Source organism: Hyaena hyaena, unplaced genomic scaffold (genome assembly GCF_003009895.1).
Source record: "Hyaena hyaena isolate Hyena2069 unplaced genomic scaffold, ASM300989v1 scaffold_406, whole genome shotgun sequence".
NCBI classification, from domain to species: domain Eukaryota; kingdom Metazoa; phylum Chordata; class Mammalia; order Carnivora; family Hyaenidae; genus Hyaena; species Hyaena hyaena.
In genome coordinates, this window is record NW_024081038.1 from 1,031,795 (window position 1) to 1,054,157 (window position 22,363).

General features: G+C 48.2%; 1 protein-coding gene across 9 annotated transcripts; it reads left to right on the top strand.

Annotated features, from left to right (window-relative positions):
• The first annotated feature begins 178 nt into the window (after nucleotides 1-178).
• Nucleotides 179-21,888, top strand: PGAP2 (post-GPI attachment to proteins 2). Of its 9 annotated transcripts, none has more exons than XM_039251996.1 (8): nucleotides 179-280; nucleotides 8,948-8,968; nucleotides 11,872-12,046; nucleotides 15,992-16,160; nucleotides 20,234-20,486; nucleotides 20,629-20,723; nucleotides 21,362-21,470; nucleotides 21,678-21,888. In XM_039251996.1, exons 3-8 carry the CDS (start codon nucleotides 11,913-11,915, stop codon nucleotides 21,806-21,808), a joined length of 891 nt encoding a protein of 296 aa, XP_039107927.1. In that variant the 5' UTR covers nucleotides 179-280; nucleotides 8,948-8,968; nucleotides 11,872-11,912; the 3' UTR covers nucleotides 21,809-21,888. The 9 variants fall into 9 exon arrangements, with proteins under 9 accessions (XP_039107927.1, XP_039107925.1, XP_039107928.1 ...); XM_039251994.1 differs by having other exon boundaries at nucleotides 181-280; nucleotides 20,629-20,735; XM_039251997.1 differs by having other exon boundaries at nucleotides 182-280; nucleotides 15,992-16,066; nucleotides 20,629-20,735.
• Nucleotides 21,889-22,363: the final 475 nt, after the last annotated feature.

The following is a 22,363-nucleotide window of genomic DNA, read 5'->3' on the forward strand; positions in this document are numbered from 1 at the left end:
AAGAGGAGGGACAGAGGAGTTACGGGGAGGAGCGGGGAGGGGCGATGGGAGGGACATGGAGTCCCGCCCCTCTCTGCCGCGATTGGCTGCGGGGAGTCGTGACGTCATACAGGGCCCCTCCCCCAAGAGGGCTTGTCAGTGGCTACGTTGGGGTGCATCGGGAGGGGTAGGAGAGACGAGTGGTGACGCTATACCGAGGCTCCGCCCCATTTCTTGGAGCCAAGACAGTCGGGCAGCTGAAGCTAGGGCCAATCAGAGGGAAGGCTCCGACGATGGCATGGTAACTATTCTACCCTTTCCTTGCCCTAGTCCGCGGGCGGTGATGGGAAGGCTTCCCCATAGTCCTGCCCGCACTTCCTGGCCAGACCACGTGCGGAGCTGGAGGGCCCTCCTGGGAGGTTTGTCTCTCCGCGTAGCCTGCCTGCAGCTGCTACGAGGCCCCAAACCCTGGCCTCCTGGTCCTCCAACCCATGCTGGCCCTATCACAACCGTTCTTTCTTTGAATCTCTCGAATGTACGCTGTGAGCATCCCCTAAGGGAATGGCTCAATGTAGGATTTGTTACAAACGAGGGTTCTTGGAACTTCTTTCCCACCTGCACTTTAGGAATTCATTTATTTTTAAAGGCCTGGTTCAAATGTTCCTGCCTTCTCTGGTATACATTGCTGGATCTCTCTCAGGGAGTTTGGCTAATACTTGGGCAGGCCTCTGTTACAGCCTTGTCACTTTGTATCCTATTATTTACTTTCGTGTCTTCTCTACCCAGGCTCTTAGAAGTCAGAGCTATGTTTTATTCATTTGGGTTTCTTTCTCCCGGGGCCTAACCCAGAACAGAAGCTTGATATTACAAGAGAGAAGGTTGAGCATGTTCTAGAAACTAGACCTGGTGACTCAGGGTGCCACACGGAATAGCAGGGACTGTGCTCAGAATGCAAAACCTATTCAGACTACCTCTCCACCACCACTTTCTCCTGGAACATCAACAGAAAATTAAAATGGGCTCTGCCCAAAAGTAGATGAATTTAAATCCCTCTGAGTGTTCAGTGGTAGCAAGGGATTAGAAATAATTGATTAATTTGTTCAAAAGTGGAATGGTTGTAAAGATGAAATAACAGGAGAAATCTGGTACATTGTAGGTGCTCAGTAGATGCTCAAAGTAGATCCAAATATTTGGATGACCACATAGTAAAGCTAGTAATATGACTCCAGCCACATTCCCCCCACTCCTGCATCCAAATATCCCTCCCCATCCTCCACCCTCCCTTCCGTTTGTTCTGCATTAGAAAGTCATTAGCTTTCCTTAGATAGTTTACTGTAGTTCCTTACTGACCTACAGAACCTTTGATTTCTCACCCAACAATCCTGAAACCCAACTATGATTAAGTCTCTCCTCTACTTAGTTATTCTGGTGTCCCTACGTCCAACCACACAGTATAAGTACATATGAAATGTTTGACACATGAATAAATGAATGATTTTCTTAAGTAGAATCGTAGTAGAAGTGTGAGAGTTTTGACTTAGGGAACCCTGAGTTTAAACCTGAGCCCAACCATTACTAGCTATGTGAACTTGGGCAAATTTCATAACCCCTGAGCCTTGTCTGTGACAAGTTTCCTTGTCTGTGAAATGAAGGTAACAACTGTAATTGCCTTTTAGGATTGTCGAGAGAATAAAATTAGATAAAGTATTTAGTATGATACCCAATATGTAGTAAGCCCTCAATAAATGATAATTATTTCTATTCTTTAAAAATGTCAAGGAATTCCCATTCTAAATATTCTAAGACATTGATTCTGACACAGAAATGGCTCCCAGAAATATATTCTGAATGATTAATTAAGTAAATACATTCAGTACAAAGTACTGACAGATATGCAGGAGCTTGGATCCTCAAATAGTGCAGACTTGTGGGAAGACTGGAGGAAGAGACATTAGATGAGTGCAGCAGGGAGGAATTTCTTATGACCCTGGTGATTTCTAAGTAGAAGGACCTCTTGTTAGATATTCTGGTAGGCATGTGGCCCACGTGCTCATCATTCCCAGGTACTTCTGCCCTCAGAAGGACTTTGTGGACGACATACTCTCACTCTGCCTAATTCTCATAACCCTCCTCTATTCTCTTCATCTTTCTTCTTCCCTTCTAAAGAAAAGAAGTTTGGTGCGTACTCACAAAAACTTGCTGAGCCACGCCCTCTCCTGGGCTTTAGGAGCCCAGAGAAGTCCACAGCTCAACACTGTTGAGGAAAGGGAAGTCCAGGGGCGCCTGGGTGGCTTAGTCGGTTAAGCGTCCGACTTTCGCTTAGGTCATGATCTCGCGGTTAGTGGGTTCGAGCCCCGCGTCGGGCTCTGTGCTGACTGCCAGCTCAGAGCCTGGAGCCTACTTCAGAGTTTGTATCTTCCTCTCTCTCTGACCCTCCCCTGCTCACGCTGTCTCTCTCTCTCTCTCTCACTCTCTCTCCTAGAAATAAATAAAAAATATTAAAAAAAAAAAAAAGAAAGGGAAGTCCAGCTGTGTCCTGGGGAAACCCCAGTGTCTTACATACATACTCTGAGAACTCACCCGATGCAGCTTTGAAGGTGCTCAGAGCGGAGACAGGATCCATAAGGACTGCAGAATCGGGGAAGGGCCAGAGATTTCCTTTCAGAGTGAGGGTCTAGATTTATTTCTTTTTCATTTTAATTTTTTAAATGTTTATTTTTGAGAGAGAGAGAGCGAGAGAGCATGAGCAGGGAAGGGGCAGAGAGAGAGACACACACACAGAATCTGAAGCAAGCTTCAGGGTCTGTGCTGTCATCTCAGACGTGGGGCTCACTCATGAAGCGTGAGATAATGAACTGAGTGGACGCTCCACCAATTGAGCCACTCAGGCAGCCCCTGATGGTCTAGATTTCTTATATGGTGGATTGGAAAGAGTGACAGAGTTGAAGTCGAACAGCTAAGTTTAAGTACCAGACTTGCTACTTTTTAGACCTTGCACAAATTATTTAACTGTTTGTGACCCAGTTTTCTTATCTATGAAAGGGCACAAAAATTCCCATGTTGTAAGGTGATTGTAAATGTCAAATAAGGGTATTTGCAATGGACTGAGCACATGTTTGACACACAGTAAGCACCCAGTTAATGTTGGTTTCCTTCCTCTTTTCCTGCAACTGGATAAGGAAGGATGATGTTTATAAATAGCATAAAATTAGATTTTTATAAATCTTATGTGAATACCTTTGACTTTAAACTAGGGCATTTAGTCTATTGCACTTACAGAATTTACTGATAGATTCAGGATTTTATATAATGTTTTCTCTTTGTCCTACCTGTTCTGTTTCTGTTTTAGTCCTTAATTTTTTTTCATTTTGGTTCTTTTGTAATAATAACTTCCATTTTTTGAGGCCCAGTCCTGCCAGATTTTTAAAATTGAGATATAATTCATGTAATATAATATTTATCCACTTAAAGTATAGAATTCAGAGGGTTGCAGTAAAGTTGACCCTTGAACAACACAGGTTTGAACTGTGCAGGTCGACTTATATGAGGATTTTTTTTCAATAAATACAATACTGTAAATGTGTTTTCTCTTCCTTATGAGTTTCTTAATAACATACTATTTTCTCTAGCTTACTTTATTGTATGACTACAGTCATATAACATACAAAATATGTGTTAATTAACTGTTTACATTGTCAGTAAGGCTTCTGGTCAACAGTAGGCCCTTAGTAGTTAAGGTTTGGGGGAATCAAAAGTTATAAATAGATTTTCGACTGTGTGGAGCTAGTGCCCCAAAACCATGTGTTGTTCAAGGGTCAACTGTATTTATGGAGTTGTACAACCATCACTGCTATCTAATTCCAGAAGATTTTCATAACTCCAAAAAGAAACCCCAGACCATTAGCAGTCATTCCCCATTTCCCCCTTCCCCTAGCAACTACTAATCTACTTTCTGTCTCAAATTTGCCTATCTGAACATTGCCTATAAATGGAATCATACAATACATGGCCTTTGTGTCTGACTTCTTTCACTTAACATGTTTTCAAGGTTCATCTGTGTTATAGCACACCATAACTTCATTCCATTTTATGATAGAATAGTATTCCATTTTATGGTCATATTTTGTTTATACATTCATAAGTTGAATGCCATTTGAGTTTCTACCTTGTGGCTACTATGAATAGTGCTGCTACAGACATTTGTGTACAAGTGTACAAGTGTTTTGTGGACATGTTTTCAGCTCTCTTGTGTTTCTACCTGAAAGTAGATTTATGGAGTCCCATGGTAACTGTATGTTTAACTTTTGGAGGAACTACCAGATTGTTTGCCAAAGTGGCTGTACTAATTTACATTCCTATTAGCCATAGATGAGGGGTCCAATTTCTCCACATCCTTGCCGATACTTGCTATTTTCCTTTTTTTCAATTATAGCCATCCTAGAGGCCATGAAGTGACGCCTCATTGTGGTTTTCATATGCATTTCCCTAATGACTAATGATATTGGCCATCTTTTCAAGTGCTTATTTTCCATTTAAATTTCTGCTTTATTTTTAAAAATGTATGTGTGTGTATATATATCTATATCTGTATATCCATATTTTTTTAGAGAGAGTGCACATGCGCGCAAGTAGGGAAGAGAGCAGAGGGAGAGAGAGAGAATCCCAAGCAGGCTTCATGCTCAGCGCTGAGCCCAACATGAGGCTCAATCCCACAACTCAGAAATCATGACCTGAGCTGAAATCAAGAGTCAGCCGCTCAACTGAGCCACCCGGACACCCCTGAATCTCTGCTTTCTTAACATTCTTTTGGATTATTTCATTTTTCCTCCTGTACCAGCTTGAAAATTAAATTCTCTTTTTATATCGTTTTAGTGATCGCCCCACAAGTTCCCACATGTATTCCTAAGTGTGCTGTTAATCAATACTTTTATGGCACAGTTTGCTGAGATGGAGGGGAAAAAACACCCTAGCCAGAGGAACAGAGAGAAAAAAGATAAAGGACCAAGAAAGAGCTCAGTATATCTAGAGGTACAAACTGGGATTTCATCCTAGAAGTGACAAGGGAGACAGAGAAAGTTGAACAATGAGGAATGAAATATACAATGAAGATTTAATTACTATTTGATGCAGAATGAGCCTATAGCAAGATGAGTGGGCCTGGGATGGGTATTTTAAGTCATCCAAGGAGGATGTCTCTGCCGTGAAAGAGATCTCTAGGAAGAACAAGACCATGGAGACTTTCCTGAGGCTGCCCAGGAGGCAGGGGCAGAGTTTGGCCTGAAACTGGATGTCTTTAGCACTGCGTCCTTCCTTGCCTCTTTACCTACCCCTAGCCATGTTTACTCTGCCTCTACCCCTACAACAGCTGTCTTTCTTCAGAGCCTTTTCTTACAGTTCCTAAATCTCTTCCTGATAAATCTAAAGTATGTCCATCCTTTAAAATCCAATTCAATTAAATTAACCCAATAAATATTTTCTGGGCTTCTGCTGTGTCTGTCTCTGGCCTAAGATGAGAGATTTAGAAATAAATGGAACAGGTGAGGGTTCCATCCTTAAATGAGCTTCCAGGAAGGTGAGGGAAACAGACACTTAACAGTAATTTCACTACATTGTGGTCAGTCCTAATAAAGGTGTGATGGGCTTCTAATGCTTCCTGTGGAGTGGGGAGGTGGGCAAATCATAGCACGTAGGGAAAGATGAGGAGGAAGTTGAGCAAAGCTCATGGAACAAGTGAGCGTAGCTATAATGTAAAATATGTATTTGCTAGAGTAGAGGATGGCCAGATAACAAAGGATGATGAATACCACACTAAGGAATTTGCTCTTGATCCTAAAAGCCGTACGGAGTTGCTAAACAGTTTGCAGCAAGAGAGGCACATGATCAGATCTGTGTGTGTGTGTGTGCGTGCGTGTTTAATGTTTATTTATTTTGAGAGAGAGAGAGAGAGAGAGAAAGCATCAGCTGGGGAGGGTCAGAGAGAGGAGGAGAGAGAGAGAATCCCAAGTAGGCTCCGTGCTGTCAGCACAGAGCCCAATGCAGGGCTCCATCTCACGAACCTTGAGATCATGACCTGAGCCAAAATTAAGAGTCAGACACTTAACCAACTGAGTGACCCAGGTGCCCCCAAGTCTGTGTTTTAAGAAGAGCCAATGTGGCTGTAAATGGGGAGGGTGATAAAGAGATAGAAGGGCAAGGAGGCCAGTGAAGGAGAGCCACAGGAAGCTTTCCTTAACAACTGCATCCCACATTCACTTTTCATCTGCTTCTCACCTCTGTACTGCCCACCTCTGTACTGAAGCATCCCTGTAAATAAATGCTCAGTCAGCTTGGGGTATCTAGTATGTGTATGTGGACAGGGGGAGTGGAGCAGTGATTGTGGCCAAAGCTGGACAATAGTGGTGCTGTTTCAGGCACAGGTCTCTCTGACATATGTCCAGACACCAGGCAAACCAACCAGGAGGACAGGAGACACTGGAAGCCTTCAACGGCAGCAGCAGCAACTACTTGGATGATGGACAAATGTCGATTCAGCAAACATGAACTGCCCACTGAATCGAAGGCGAGACAAGAAGCCTAGATGCTTGTTCAACTTCTTATACCTGTAAAATATATTCCACCAAACTTATCTTACCAGATTATTAAGAGGATCAAATAAGAAAGTGTACATAAAGTTCTTGGCATCTTTAGTAAGAACTCATTCTTCTACTTTTCCTCATATAAATCAAGGTGATAGGCTTTTGAACTGACAGAGGAAGAAATAGATTCAGAGAGGGTCAGTGATGGCTGAGGTCACACAGTTCAGAAAAGGCTCGGTCAGGACAAGTTCAGACTGTAGCCTCCACATCTAATCACAATAGCCATGGTATATTGAGTATCTTCTGCATGCCTGGCACACTGCTGTTTTACCTCGTTTAATCGCAAGGGCAACCCTGTGCTGTGCCTAAAACCATTTTACAGATGAGGAGACTCAGTAGATTCAGGACTATATGGTGAATTGCCCAAATCGCCGAAGAATTAAAGGCAAGATTAATGCACCTCCACCTCAAGTTTCAGGCATTGGGAATAGTCTAGAGGCAGAGAGAAGGGACCCAGCTTCAGGGAATGGTATTTAGGGCCAAAGGAACAGATAAGGGGTCAAGACAGGGAATAAAAGCCAGGAGCAAGCACTTGTGTGCTGGAGGTTGACAAAGAAAATGACACGAAGCCCTGAGGTAGAAAACCTACATCTAGTTATTGAAACTAAAAGGAGGTGGTTCTTTTAGTACAGTTTTACTAATTGTTCATTTGCTGGGACTTTTTATTTTTTATTTTTTTTAATGTTTTTATTTATTTCTAGGAGAGAGAGAGACAGCATGATCAGGGGAGGGTCAGAGAGAGAGGGAGTCACAGACTGAAACAGGCTCCGAGCTGGCAGTCAGCACAGAGCCCGACGCGGGGCTCGAACCCACGAACCGCGAGATCATGACCTAAGCGAAAATCGGACGCTTAACCGACTAAGCCACCCAGGAGCCCCTAATTTGCTGGGACTTTAAAGGCCAGGGTGGAGGGGAGTTTAAAGTCACTAGAATAAGACACTGGACTATTAGGACTAATAGGACTCCCTCCAGACTTGGAGCCCCAGGAGTGAGTTATCTCCAGGTCTGCCACAGAGAGGGCTAGGCTGAGTGAATGAAAAAGAATGAATGCATGAAAAAGATCTCTGATAAGTTAATCAGATTTAAGCCTCTGTATCCACCTGCAAAGTGGTGATTATTAGCTACCTTGTGGGATTAATATTATGCAGTTGACTCTTGAACAATGCGCGAGTTAGGGGTGTTGATCCCCCCCACAGTAAAAAATCCATGTATAACTTTTGACTCCTCCCACCACAACTACAGATGATTTACTGTTGACTGGAAGCCTTACCGATAATAAACTATCAGTTAACAAATATTTTGTATACGTTTCATGTATTGTATTCTTACAATAAAGTAAGCTAGAGAAAAGAAAATGTTATTAAGAAAATCATAAGAGGGGGCATTTGGTTGGCTCAGTAGAGCATGTGACTCTTGATCTTGGGGTGTGAGTTTGAGCCCCATGTTGGATGTGGAGCCTACTTTAAAAAATAGATTTTTTTTCTTAAAGAAAACCATGAGGAAGAGAATATACATTTACAGTACTGTGCTATATTAAAAAATCCACGTATCAGTGGATGTGTGGTGTTCAAACCCGGGTTCCAGGGTCAACTATATAGGGAGGAATTAAGGGAATAGCCTCAGGTGCCGGACTCCAAACCTGGTTCTGACATGTATAGCTGTGTGAATAGGTAACATATCTTTTCTAAAACAGGGATATTAATAGTAACCACCTCATGGGGTTTTTATGAGGATCAAATGGGATAATGCATAAAAAATAGAAAAGCGCCTGGAAGACAGGGGGTGCTCAAATTGTGCTGATTATTACTAGGGGGATATATGAATAGGAAAACTGTGATGGTAACTACCTCTAGCTCAGAGGTCTTCACCCCCTGCAGGTGCTCTGACAAACCCAAGAGTTTTCCTCGGTTTCCTTTACGGGTCAGTCTGGGTGGGGAGGGAACCCTGTAGGCTGGTTTCTGCGGATCAACCCTCTCATGGTGGAGAGAGAGAGACCCAGGACTGGGGAAAGGAGAGCCTTGCTGTTACGTCGGGCAGGACAGGGCGCCCTCTCCTGATCAAAGCCGGGAACAGCTCTGGCCCCGAGATTTTGGGGTGGGCCTCCCTGATCTCTCTACCTATTAAGGTGCTCTTTCCTTTGTTGGATGCCCGGAATCGGCTATGGGGAGCAAAGTTAGGGGGAGGGGCGCTGAGGCTGGGGCAAAACTGTTTTAATGTTTCAGAAGGGCGAGGCTGGATAATTCGGCTAGAATGGGGACGTGGGCAGGAGACACTAAGATTAAAATTTGAAGAATTCGGGGCCCTGTTGAATCAATTTTATGTTCTTTCAACAGGTGATGGAACGCAGCTGAGAGGTAAGGTGACAAGGTGGCTTATCCAGCGTGTCAAACCCATGGGTCCAGGGCTCTTCCGGCTGCCCCCACGCAACAGGAATTAGTGAGGCAGACTAGAGCTAGAGAGGCATAGCACAAGGGGACGCCGGATCAAGGGGGAGAGCCCAGGGTCCAGGTCCGCAGAAGTGGGGAGGGGCCAACGGAGGATCTCGGCGCAGTTTCCTCCCCAAGCGCGCTGGCCCCGCCCCTGCCGTTCCCGCTCCGGTCCGCACCCCGCCGCTTGCCCCAGGCCGGGCCTGGGCTCCCCTCGGGTTCCCCCAGCGCCCGGCCTGCGCTGGCGCGGCGTCCTTGCCGCCACAGCCTGGGTGAGTATGGGGATGGATGTGCCGGACTGCGGGGCAACCTCACTTGGGGGAGCTCTGCCACGAGGTCCAGCCTCCTCACCGCCCAGCCCCAAGCTCTGAAGGTGCTGGTGCTTGCCCAGGATCTGCTGCTGTCCCGACTTCTGAACTAACCCTTTATCCCCTCTGCTCCCCACATGGTGCTGGATGTGCACTGTTTGAGCTCTCCTTCATTCCACAGGGCCTGCTGATGGGGATTTCTCTTAAAGTGCCAGGTATAGAGGTGTTGGGGGGCTCTGGAACCCAATAGAATAATTTCAAGTTCTACCTCTGCCAGTTACTAGCCTGTGACCTTGGGCAAGTGTTTTCAGCCTCCTTGAGCCTCAGTTTCCTGTTCTGAAAAATGGAAATACACAGGCTATATAGGGCCTGCCTCATAGAATTATAGTGAAGGTTAAAAGAAACAATGTATATGGAGTATGAAGCAGGCTGCCTCCTACTCAGAAGGTACCCAGTAAGTATGGATTCTGGCTGGAAGCTGAGGAGATTTCTGGGACCTTTGGAGATAACGTAGGGGTACTCCTATGAAAGTGGTTTCCAGCTAAGTAGTCCCTATGAAAAAGTTTGAGCTGACTGGGACTGAAGAGCTGTCCTTTAGGTAGTGAGCTCTCTGTCCTGAGACCTGGAGAAGTAAAATGACCATGTTGGATTATTAGTAATCTAAACCACATGATTTTTACCTTACACAACTGTGGATAAAGGCCCGGAGTGGTTAGATGACTTGCCCAAGGTCACACAGCTAAAAGAGAAGCCAGGCATACCTCTGAGCAGTGGAACAGATTATTCCTCCAACCTCTTTACCCACTCCCTGCCTCGGGCAGTGCCTATTCATTCCCTGGGGATCTGGTCTTCAGTTTGGGCATCACATTGGTTCCTGAGGGTTCTAGAGCCACTGGCTTCAGAGAGGAGACTAGTGCTGCTTCAAGCACAGAATCAGGTTTTGGGCTGGGTGGGAAAGTTGTTCCCTTTCTAAGGTCTCTAGGGACTTATAGTCCATTTGAGGATGATCCAAGAAATGTGTTAGATTTGGGAGGGGCCCCAGCTCCAATTCCAATTCCGCTGGAAGATCCCTGGCCCCCGAAGGCAGAAAAGAGATTGGGTAACTGGAGCAGGCTGACTAATTGCGCCTGGCAGAGAGGTGGGTGGGGGAAGATGGAGGAGAACACAGAGGCGTATTCACCTGGTTCTGGAATGCTAGGAGGTTAGCTTCAGGTTCTTCCTGAGGGCGGGGCCACAAACAGTTGGGACTTGATCTGGCAAGACCTTTGAGTCCAGAAGGGCGGGCTCTTTTTTGAATCTGGAGCCAGCCCTAGTTTGGCCACAAGAAGCCTAAGATCCAAAGATGGCTTTCCCTTAGGCTCAGCATCTGGCTTTAGAGGAAGGGCCTTTCTCTCTCTGCATCTTAGTTTCTCTGTTTTTGCAGTGGGGACACTGCAGTGAGGCTCACTGACTCATCTATATAGGTTTGATTTACCTTTCTGTCTCTTATGGACAGGTGCCCCTTCTCTCTCCCCTCCTAAACTGACCTAACTTTACCTTTCTGCCCAGAGCTCTGTCCCAGAGAGGAAGGAGTCAAAGAAGGCTGGAGCTGCAGTTTGGAACTCTGTGGGCTCCACATCTCCCCACTGCTGGCTCTTCCTTCTAGTTGTTGTGCAACCCTCTTAGCCTTAATTTCCCCTCTGTATACTGAGGGAGGCTGGGCTAGGATTCCTGGTGTATACTTGGTCATTATAGCTCTTGACTGTACGATCCTAATCTGAGCAGGGAGTCACAGTCCTCAGGAGCCTTTACTTTGTCTCTGGAGGGGGATGGACAGGCCCCACGGGTACTGGGAAGCCTCCAGAAGCTGACCTGGCAGCTCTTTCCAGCAAACAGCAGGCCCAGGCTAGCACCAGACCTGATTCTGCAAAGCCTTTCACCCTCAGAGCACATGAGGCAGTGGGCGGGGATGCGCAGGGGGTCAGGGTTCTACTGGCTTCCATGGAGCCCTTGCTGCTCTGCACTGTGGTGCAGGCTACACAGTATGTGGCTGTGGGGCAGGGAAGGGACTGAAGGTACAGAAGGCCCTGGACCAGTGGGTAAAGCAGGGAGAGCTGATGGGAGACCCTGAAGCCTAGAGGCTCAAAAGCCTGTGAGAGGAGATGGGCCATTCTATCCACTGAGAGGTTTTAGGATTGGTTCCTGAAACAAGAGAGACCAGTTAAACCAGCTCCTGTTGTTCTAGACCTGTAAAGCCAGGTATAGGGGGGAAGAAGCTCTCCCAATCTATTCGACCTTTGTTTCAGCACAGATTTGGTTCATTGTCTTTCCTCTGAAATTGAGGGTGAATGTTCTCTTGGGATTCTGAGTCAGTCTTCCCCAGCCAGGGCAGGAGCTGTCCAAGTTTAGGGGCAAGATAGCTTTCTTCTCAGACCCTCCAAGCCATGGCACAGCTAAGCTGAGGACTCAGCATAAGGACTGGCTTTACCACAGAGTCCCAGCCTTGCTGCCTTGGGCCTTGACAGCATACTACTCCATCCCCAGGTCTGACAAGATGTATCAGGTCCCACTGCCACTGGATCGGGATGGGACCCTGGTCCGGCTCCGCTTCACCCTGGTGGCCCTGGTCACGGTCTGCTGTCCACTTGTCGCCTTCCTCTTCTGCATCCTCTGGTCCCTGCTCTTCCACTTCAAGGAGACTACGGCCACACACTGTGGGGTAGGGCTTGTGAAGGGGGGTGGGGAACATCTCATATTCAGGTCCAATTGGATCAAATTTTGGATCCTGATTCTATGTTAACAGGATTAGTGAGCTCTCCAATGGGGTCCATCAGACAAACTGGGCTGCTGGGTACCTGCAAATTGAGGTCTTAGGAGTTAGCTTTCTGCCACTTTCCATGGAGGTCACTAGGGCCTAGAGTCACTGAAGTTGGGCAGCCCCAGAATTCAGTCCTTATTTCATAGAGGGGCAGATTCAGGTGCCCCAGGGTTTCGTGGGGGACGGAGAGAAAACTGGACTGGGCTAGAGGATGCTGGGGCCTCTTAGTGTGGCACTGTGAGCTGTGCCTATCTCTGTGGGGATGTGATTATGTATGCATGCCTGTGACTGTAAGGGACATGACTGTATGTGCGTGGGAGACCATATCTGTGTGTGTCTGGATGGGAACCTGATGATGTGTGTGTATATGTGTTCCATATGTGTATATGGACTATGTTCCTCAGGTAGCCAGTGCCCTCTGAGCAGGGATATAGTGTGCTGGGCCAGGAGGAAAGATGTGAGTTTTCTCTGCAGCGTATTGGGGTAAAGAGGGTGAGACTTGTGCTGACCTCTGTTACACTCCTGATTCATCCACTGACTCTCACTTACCTGAGACACAGACTGAGTCTCAGCTTCCCATGTCTAAAATGGGGCTGGAATTCTCATCTTCCTTCTGAGGAGTAGTGTAGAGCTCCAGAGAGAGGAAGGATAGGAAGGTGGTTTGGGAAATGTGAAGGGTGAGCAGCAGAGGAGGAGGAAAAGGAGATTGTAAGGTTGGAAGGCTGGGCAGGAGAGGAAGAGCTCAGGGGCTCTAGGTGGAAAGGAGGCAGGGCCTGGACACGGACCCTTGGAATAGTGTCAGAGAGAGCTCTGAAAGCCCCCAGTCAGCTCAGCTTCCTGCCTCCCTGTAAAGAGCATTTGCTCCAGAAATAGGACTATGGCTAGGAGTGGGCTCTGGCTGGCAGTATCGAGTGGGGCCTACTTCTTTTGTTCTTATGACTGGAAGTTTTCTCTCTCCTTGATTTGTCGATGGGTGGTAGGCAGCCAGTCTGATGAGACCCAGGACTGGGAGCTGTCAGAAAGAACAGGACTGGACGAAAAGGAGGTTGACCAGGTGATCTTGAGGGTGAGGAACAAAAAGGATCAAACCAATGGCCTTTCCTGACTTAGTTTTCACCTTAGACAATACATCAAAAGTTTCTCTCACCCTGGTCAACTCCTTTGTATCTTGCAAAACCGTTCTCAGTGTCTCCTCTTTTGAAAAGCCTTCCCTAGCCTCCTTGGTGCAGACTTAATCACTCTTCCCACTGGGTGCCCACAGTTCCCTGTTTTATCTTTCATACAGTTCTATCACATTACATTTGTATTTTTGTTCCCCACCAGACCTGGAGCTCCTTTAAGGTGGGTACTACATCTGAATCAGAAAGAATTTGTTGAATAAATTTATAAGACCCCCACCAGCCCAGTGCTCTTTGAAAAGGAAGGCCTGGCACCACGTACTCTTAGTCCATGCCGATAATTATAATATTTGTAAGGCATATGGAGTTAAATGTAATAGGCTGTTTGCTTTGCCCCTCATGGCTGGCTCCTGAGGGCTAATGAGATCAGTAAGGCAGCATATGTGGCATAGCTATAACCCATTCCTGTAGGGTTATAGATATTCTTGTAGGCATACTAGTAGGGAGCTAAGGCATAGGTAGTTGCAGGAGGGGTACCTGGCCACTCTGGGGCTGGACTGAGCTTAGTGACCCAGGTGGTATTTTGTCCCCACTCTCTGGGACTACCATGTTGGAGCCACCTTGGGGCACCCCAGGTGGATGTATGCTCTGGGCTTACATTTCTCACCTGGAGTATTCTAGGAATGACCAAGCCTAGGAGTAAAATAAGTAACATTACTCTAACAGATCTATAATTACATGACTCAGTTTGCTTGCGTATCTCCAGTGATGGGGAGCTTGCTTCCTCTCCAGGCGGCCTATTCTAAGGAGGCTTGGTAACTAACAATTAGCAAGCTCTTTCTTGTAGTGAACATAACATTCTTTTTCTGGTGAATCTCTGCCTTTGCACTGGCTCTGCTTTGGGAGCCTGAGATCTACTCTCTCTCCTCCTGGCATCAAGGCAGCCCTGCAAAGATAGGACAGCAATAATGGGGGCAGAGGTCCCCAAATTTATTCTTATTGGGTAGCATATTTCCAGTTCTTTCAGGCAACCCTCACAGGACATGCCCCCCTAGACTTGGCCCAGTCAGTCACTATTCTCTCCATAAGAGGCCCTGATCTGGGCATAGGACTTCATATGGCCTAGACAGTACAGGGAAAAGTATTTCTGTTGCATTCCTATTACTGGCTGTTAGACCCCTGTTAAGGCATCTTGAGCTGAGTTAACTGTTGCTGGATACTTATACTTCATATTCAGGCCCGTCCAGATCTGTTTTAGATCTTGAATGTATGTTGCCCTAAGATTAACTAGCTCTCCAATGAGGCCCAACAGACATACTCCTGCTTCAACAAAAAGGGGTGAAATCCTATTCTGCTTTCTCCCTTTTCCTTCCCAGAAACCTGCCTATATCCCAGGATATAACTCTCAAAAAGGTCCCCACCCCCATCCCTGGCACGGAAGCTGTTGTGGGCTGACTTTAGCCACGATCACCCTTACCTTTGCAGAGTGTTCCAGGGTTTATGACATGGCCTTATTGGTCCTTGGAGGGCTGTGTGCTTGGGCAGGCGTGGAGATCTGAGCTCTGTGGGCGGGAGGGCGGGCCCTGGAGAGCTAGGGGTGGGACCCTCCAGTCTAAAAATAGTTTCAGTCTGGCTAGAGCCCTCAACCCAAGCCCCAGATCCTTCAGCACCCAGCGTAAGTGTTGCTCAGTTTGTGCTCCCTCCCCCATTTCCCTGATGTGGAGCTGGACTAGTGAACTAGAGCTCCGTTAATGGTGGGAGGTATGAGTCCCAAGGGAGGTTTGATCCTAGGCCTTAGAATACAAAGCTACTACTGTCTGCTCCCCAGAAGGGAACCCATCTCACAAGTCATGGTGGTTGGGGCAGTGGGGGATGGGAGAAGGGACTTCTCTCCCTAGAGGGAGAAGAGAGTGGAAGAAGCTAGCTCCCTTGGTCTCTGCTGGGTCTGGCTCAGCACAACAGCCTCAAGCTGAGGGGAGAAGGTTCCTGTGACCCTCAGATTCCCATAAACTTTTGATTGGGTGACATGGTCTTCTTAGAGAGGAAGGAGAAGCCTCTGCAGGGATCCTGGTATCTTGAGATGATGGTACTGTTGGCCTGAGGCTTGGATCATTCTGAGCCTGGGGGTGGGCTGGCTGGCAGCTTGTGGCCACATTGAAATAGGTTCTGGGCACTCCCACTGTTCCTAGTTGAACTTGGATGAAGAGGAGGAATGTGGTCAGACAGGGCCAGTGGGAGGGCTTGGACTGTCTGAGCCAAGGGTCCTTTGTCTAGGTTATATGACCTGAAGAAAGACTTGACTTGGGAGCTTTAAGCTATCAAGTGGCTAAGACCTTAATCCTAACGTTTTATGGAACAGGAATAATCTTTCTACCTCTGATCCTTCTGAGTGGGTGTGAGAGTCTTGAGATTGAGGTGGCCATCAGACTCCAATGTCCAGGCCACTGAGAGCCTCTATTCTCCAGACTCTTTAAGAGGTAGACCTACAGGACCATTGTGCCAGAGGGATTCCTAAGAGAATCTGCCTGACTCAGCTGCTTCTGCCCCATCTCTCTCTGCACCTCCTTACCTTCTGCACTGCTTTCCATTTCCCTTTATGCTCTTTCTACGTGCTTTTCCCTATATCCAGAGGAGCCAGCTCTGGAAAAGGCTCCACTTCCCAAGGCTCAGGTGTCCCAGCAGGTCCCAAGTCATGTCCCTCACCCTGCCTGGGCACCACTTCCTACAGGATGTTCTCTGCAGTCTCCCAGCCTTTGGACCCAGATGGGATTGTGTTCCGGCTCCGCTTCACGGCCATGATCTGGTGGGTCATCACTTTCCCCATGTTCGGCTTCTTCTTCTGCATCATCTGGTCCCTGGTGTTCCACTTTGAGTACACGGTGGCCACTGACTGTGGGGTGAGTGCCAGGCTCCCCCGCACCTGGGTCAGGGCCAAGTCAAGAGACGGTGGTAAGAGCGGAATCAAATAGTAAGAGAGAAGGCAGAGAGTCAGAGAAAGGGGAAAGGGATAAAGGCATGATGGGGGGCAAGTTAGAGTTGGGGGAATTTGTGGATAGAGATTCAGGGAGAGTGGAGTCACAGTCCTCTGAGAGTAGATTACAGAATGCCAGGGAGCAGAGGGGAGAGGGGAAAGGAAGGGAGGGGAATAGGCAAGAGAAGTCATGAGAGGGAGGAGGAAGCTGAAGAAAGACCAGACTGGAAAGGAAGCCAGGACTGGGGAGTTAGACTGGGCCAGAAGCCAAGAGAAGTCATAAGTGGCTTTAACCCAGACTGGAGGCCTGGCCTTATGGGACCCCCCAGCCCTGCCCTGGAATCTTCAGGGTTGGTTTCTCCCTTGGCAGCCTCAGGCCCCCTAACCTGTGTCCACTCCAGGCTCTGCCAGCTAGAAACTGAGATGGACTTCCTGCCTCCAAGAGCAGTTCACCAGGCCTTTCCTGAGGGCCCAGGGGTAGAGGTTCTGTGTTAGAAGCATGGAATTGAATATGGACTTGCCCTTAGCCTCTCATCCTACAAGACACAGTCCTAGACACAGATGGTCACAGCACAGTGGGATGGGAATCCTATTGTGATAAAGGGAACATAGGGAATAAAGGGGAGCATAGGGATCACAGGGCCAGAAGAAGCACTTAATCCAGCCTAGGTGTTGGGGAAGACTTCTTTTCTGGAGCAGGGGGCATTTCTGCTATGGGGGTAAAAAAGGATCTTTGTGAATGCCAGGCTGACAACTTTTGATTTTATCCAGAGGGCAGTGGTGAGCTTTGGAAAGATTTTAAGCAGGAAAGGGACACAATCAGACTTATGCTTTAGAAGATCATTCTACCTCCTGAGTGGAGAACAGATTTTAGGGCAGTGGGCAAGAGTAGGGAGATCAGTGAGGAGGCTACTACAATAGATCATGCTACTGGGGAGACCAGAGCTAAGATAGGGACTATGAGGATAGAGAGGTAGGGATGGAGTCCAGAGAAGCGTAGCAGGTTGAATTGATAGGAATGGGAAGTTTTGTTCAATTGGCAAGGGATAGAGGCAGTAGATAGCAAAGTAATCCATAAGTTCAGGGGACTTTTATCAAAAGAATGAATCTCTTTTAAAAAAAAATTTTTTTTTACATTTATTTATTTGTGAGAGACAGAGTGAGATAGAGTGCAAGTGAGGGAGAGGCAGAGAGAGGAGGAGACACAGAATTGGAAGCAGGGTCCAGGCTCTGAGCTGTCAGCACAGAGCCCAATGCGGGGCTCGAACCCACGAATCATGAGATCATAACCTGAGCCGAAGTTGGACACTTAACCAACTGAGCCACCCAGGCATCCCCAAAAGAATGAATCTCAACTGGTGAAATTTGAAGTGCTATGCTAGGGAATTTTCTGGACCTTCACCCTTTATACCATGTGAATTTCTGATCTACTGCCTTGCCACAGATCTAGGATGTAGAGGGTTTCTGTTCTTTTTAAACTTTCTTTTTTTAATGTTTGTTTATTTTTGAGAGAGAGAAACTGAGTGCAAGAAGGAGAGAAGCAGAGAGAGAGGGAGATACATAATCTGAAACAGGCTCCAGACTCTGAGCTGTCAACACAGAGCCCAACACGGAGCTCAAACCCATGAACCGTGAGATCATGACCTGAGCCAAAGTCTGATGCTTAACTGACTGAGCCACCCAGGCACCCTGGAGGGTTTCTGTTCTTGAGGAAAGAGGTTATGTTCCCATTTCAGTACCCTTAGCTCTGAGCTCATGGGGAGATTTGGGGTGAGTTGGACACCTGGTCTCTGATAGCTCCTGATGTTACTGGCTAGTTGGTGAGTGGAGAACTTGTGTGCTTGGAATAGGGGAACATAAATGAATTGAATACCTGTACCTGATTATGCATGTGTGTGCATGTGTGTTTGTGTGGGGTGGGAATAAGAGGAAATCCCTGCTCTCAGCATCCTACCTCCACCCCTAATCTTAGAGGAGCTTATGAGGAAGACACCAGTATCCACAGGGCCCTAAATCTCCCTTCCTTCTGTGGTGTCCTCCCAGATCTTTGCCATCTCTAACCTTTACCTATTTCCCAGCATCAGTTAGGGCTCTGGACTCTGCCAGCCAAGCTTTAGAAAGCTCATATTGTGGGAAACAAACAAACAAACAGCTCATGCTGGTCCTGCTCCCCTTAAAATAGCTGGGATTGGGCCAGGAGTTTTCAAAATGAATATTCTAGGAAATAGAGGCAACACTCCCACTAACCTTACTTAGGGGACCTACTCAGAGGGGCAGAGAAGTAAGGAGGCTTGGAGGGCTCGGAAGTCTCTGATGAAGATACAGTTCTTGCCTATCGCTCCTGTGTGGGCTTCCCATGTTCAATAACAACATAGCTTACCAGCTATTCATAGGCTTTTCAGGGAAGTTTGTCTTCTGAAAGCAATCACTTGTACCCACTGTGTGCTAAACACTGCAGATGCTCTGCATACATCCTATTTAATATTCACAATCATCCTGCAAAGTAGGTGGTAGTATCCCTATTTTGCCAGTGAGGAAATTGAAACTCAGAGAGATGAAGTGACCTACCTACTCAAGGTCACTCAGCTAATAAAGGCAGAGATGGGATGCAGACCCAGGTTTGTGTGGCTCTAAAGCTTCCATGCTGCTGCTTTACTGATTATTCAGAATGAGTACCTGAGCCTGGTCTCAAGCCATGGTATTTCAAGCCATGCCATTGAGAGTGGCACCCTCTCAGAGAGCTCTGCATTTAGCTTCCTTTGGTAGTGCTGAGGGAAGTCTATGTCCTTTTCTGTGAAGGCTGCGAAGCCCCTGGCTGGCATTCTCCCAGGCCCACCCCTGCCTTGTGAGCTGCCTCCATCATTGCATACATTTCCAGAATTGATGGGGGCCCATCAGCGTCACCATTAGGAGAAAGGAGGGGATCTTCTAGAACTCCATCTCTGAAGACTGGTCCTGCTATAGTCACAGCAGGGTCATTCCTTCTCTGGGTCCTTGGGCTCTGGCACTGCTCTTGTCCTTGCTGAGTCTAAAAAAGTCCGCAGAAAACGAGTGCCATGGACCAATCCTTTAGAAATGCAGATTTTCAGATTCCAGACCCCCTACATCCATGCACAATCCCTGGTTAGTTGTATGCATGTTTAAGGTAGAAGCACTGCTCCAGGCCCTGGAGTCTGAGAGATCCTCCTCTTCTCCCTGCCTTTTGTGTCCCCATCTAGACTGTTCTTCCCTCATCCTCTCACTCTCTCACATGAGCAACACACTGATCCTCCTCGCAGCTGTGTGTGTTACCTCCTCCTTCCTCAACTGTGAAGAATAGTGCTACAGTTCCTTAAGGAATGAGGAATTCCAGGCCTTGAGAAAGATGGGAGGGATGCACAAGAATAGGCTCATTTCCTTAGACTACCCCAGGTTAGGAGCACCCACTTTCTTAAGCATGATCAGGGTGGGGGTACCCTCCTGATGCAGCGCCCCAGGACCTCACAGTACCCTCTACCACCTTGGCACACTTGCCCAGAAGAGTAAGTAGAACTGAGAACAGTCAAGAACAGCTCAGTTGGGCAGTGAATCCAGCACTGTCCCAAGGAAGCTCAGGTGGTCTGTGACTCATCCCTGTCCTCAGGACTGAATCTGGGGTCCTGGGCCATGGAATCTCCCACAGCTCTGTGCTATGGGCTCAGAGAAAGTCTGAACCCGTCTACAGCTTCCCCAGCCGTATGTAGGTTCATGTGTAGGAAGATGGAAAAGTCCTATCAAGCCCCTGCACAAACCCCAGGCTGCCTGTGGAATGAGAACAAGCACACTGGGGGCCAGGACCTGGAAGGGTATGTCTCCCAGGAGAGCTCTGGGAGTGCCTGAAGGAGGACTTCTGGGAAAGGAAGGGGCTGGAATGGAGCCTTCTGAGCGCCCAGGGTGATTTTGATAGATGGAGAGAAGGATCTCCAGGTGGGTGGGTGGGGCTGGTGGAGACCTGCCACCACACTGGTCACAACTCTCTAGGTGCCCAATTACCTGCCTTCGGTGAGCTCAGCCATCGGTGGGGAGGTGCCCCAGCGCTACGTGTGGCGCTTCTGCATCGGCCTGCACTCAGCGCCCCGCTTCTTGGTGGCCTTCGCCTACTGGAACCACTACCTCAGCTGCGCGTCCCCGTGTCCTGGCTACCGCCCACTTTGCCGCCTCAACTTTGGCCTCAACGTCGTCGAGAACGTCGCGCTGCTAGTGCTCACCTACGTCTCCTCTTCTGAGGACTTCAGTGGGTGCCCACATGAGGGAAGGAGGAGCAGGGGAAGGGTTGGGAAGGGTCGCCCCTGCGCCCTCCCTCACTTAGACCTTCGGGGGGAGGGACTTGGATGCTCCCTGTAGAGCCCGCTCCCAACCTTCCTCTCTCCCTCCAGCCATCCACGAAAATGCTTTCATTGTGTTCATCGCCTCTTCCCTCAGTCACATGCTCCTCACCTGCATTCTCTGGCGGCTGACCAAGAAGCACACAGTAAGTCAGGAGGTACGGTCTACCCCTAGTGGGGCTCCAAGCAGCCCAGAGGAAAATCAAGGACACCAGTCCTCAGGATGCGGGTAATGGTAGGTAGGAACCGGAGTTCTAAAGGGAACCTGGGTGAGGCTAAGACTTGGGGAGGAGTGGGGAGGGTGATGGATTGGTCAGAATGTAGGACTGTGTTTGAGTAGTATGGGAGACTGGAAGATAGAAGAGATGGAGGCTCCAAATGGGAATAGAATGAGGGACAGCACCCAGGCTACAGTGGGCAAGGAACTGTGTCAGGGGCGCATGGTCTGTAATAACGCCAGTGCCCTGCCCCCGCCCTGGCCCCCTGCCCCCAGACACCTTTCGTCTCCCCACAGTATGTGGACTTGTTGGGTTGAGGGGTGACTCCAAATAATTTCAATATTCCATCCTGCTGAAGTGGGAGGGGCAGGGACAGCACTGCTCCTTGGCTTCATTATACTCCCAAATGCAGGGAGATGAACATGCCCATCATTCCTGCTGCCCTTGCCTGTGCCCCCTTCCATAACCAAGGGAGGTAAGACAGTCCTTAGGAGTTGGGGCTAAGAGGGGACGCTGCCCACACATATCCAATAGACTGCAGAGTGATCAGACAGCCCATCCTCTAGGACCGCAAGTCCTACAACTGGAAACAGCGGCTTTTCATCATCAACTTCATCTCCTTCTTCACGGCACTGGCTGTCTACTTTCGGCACAACATGTATTGTGAGGCTGGAGGTGAGGCTGGGCTGGGATCCGAATGTGGTCACAGTGGCTATGGGACAGTTGTGATGTTTTCTATAATGTGTGAGATAGCAGTGGCCTTGGGGGCTGACTGCCATTGTGTCTCCTGTGTAGAGATGTGGTGGTGGCGATTTATCAAGAGGCCCCTGGGGTGTAGGGGCAGGAGTCTCACCGTGTCCTATTCTTGTGTCCTCACAACAGTGTACACCATCTTTGCCATCCTGGAGTACACTGTTGTCCTAACCAACATGGCGTTCCACATGACAGCCTGGTGGGACTTCGGGAACAAGGAGCTGCTCATTACCTCTCAGCCTGAGGAAAAGCGATTCTAAACCCTTTCTCTCCTGCTAAGAAGGAGGAGGCAGTCCACTGCCCAGAAACTAGAAACAAGACACCACTCTGGCCTTCCCCACTCTGTGTCCTCTGTGGGTCCTGCAGAAGCTGGGGGGGAGTGGGGAGGAAGGGTGGAAGGGCACAGGACAGGGTTTTAGGTAGCCCTGCTGGCTTCTCCTTTCCCTCACCCCACTTGAGGGCAAAGGGACCTTCAAGCAGCATCACCCTTATCTGAGAGGCCCCATCTGGTGCTAAAAAAAGTCCTGAGGTTCATAACCACCATTGGTTCTTGGCCTTTACATAGCCACCTCTTGCTGAGGTCAGGGACCACTGAGCAGTGGCTGCTACCCGAAAACCACAGCCATTTCTCTCCACGGAGTCATTCACTTGACTGGTGTATGTAATTATCTCCTGGCCACAGTCCCTTGCTAAGTTTGCCCAGGTGTTCTAGCCTTTTCACCTCCCGTTTGGTGTGTACCCCTTTCCTATCTAAGCCTTAGTGTGCCCATGTGGATGATTGTGGGTGTGGGTAGGAGGGCTGTATGATTTCCAAG

Coding starts and splice junctions, on each gene's coding strand:
- PGAP2 (XM_039252002.1), top strand. CDS start 11,882: ATGTATCAGGTCCCACTGCCACTGGATCGGGATGGGACCCTGGTCCGG. Junction 12,047..15,953: donor CTACGGCCACACACTGTGGG/GTAGGGCTTGTG, acceptor GCAGGTCCCAAG/TCATGTCCCTCACCCTGCCT. Junction 16,161..20,233: donor CGGTGGCCACTGACTGTGGG/GTGAGTGCCAGG, acceptor ACAACTCTCTAG/GTGCCCAATTACCTGCCTTC.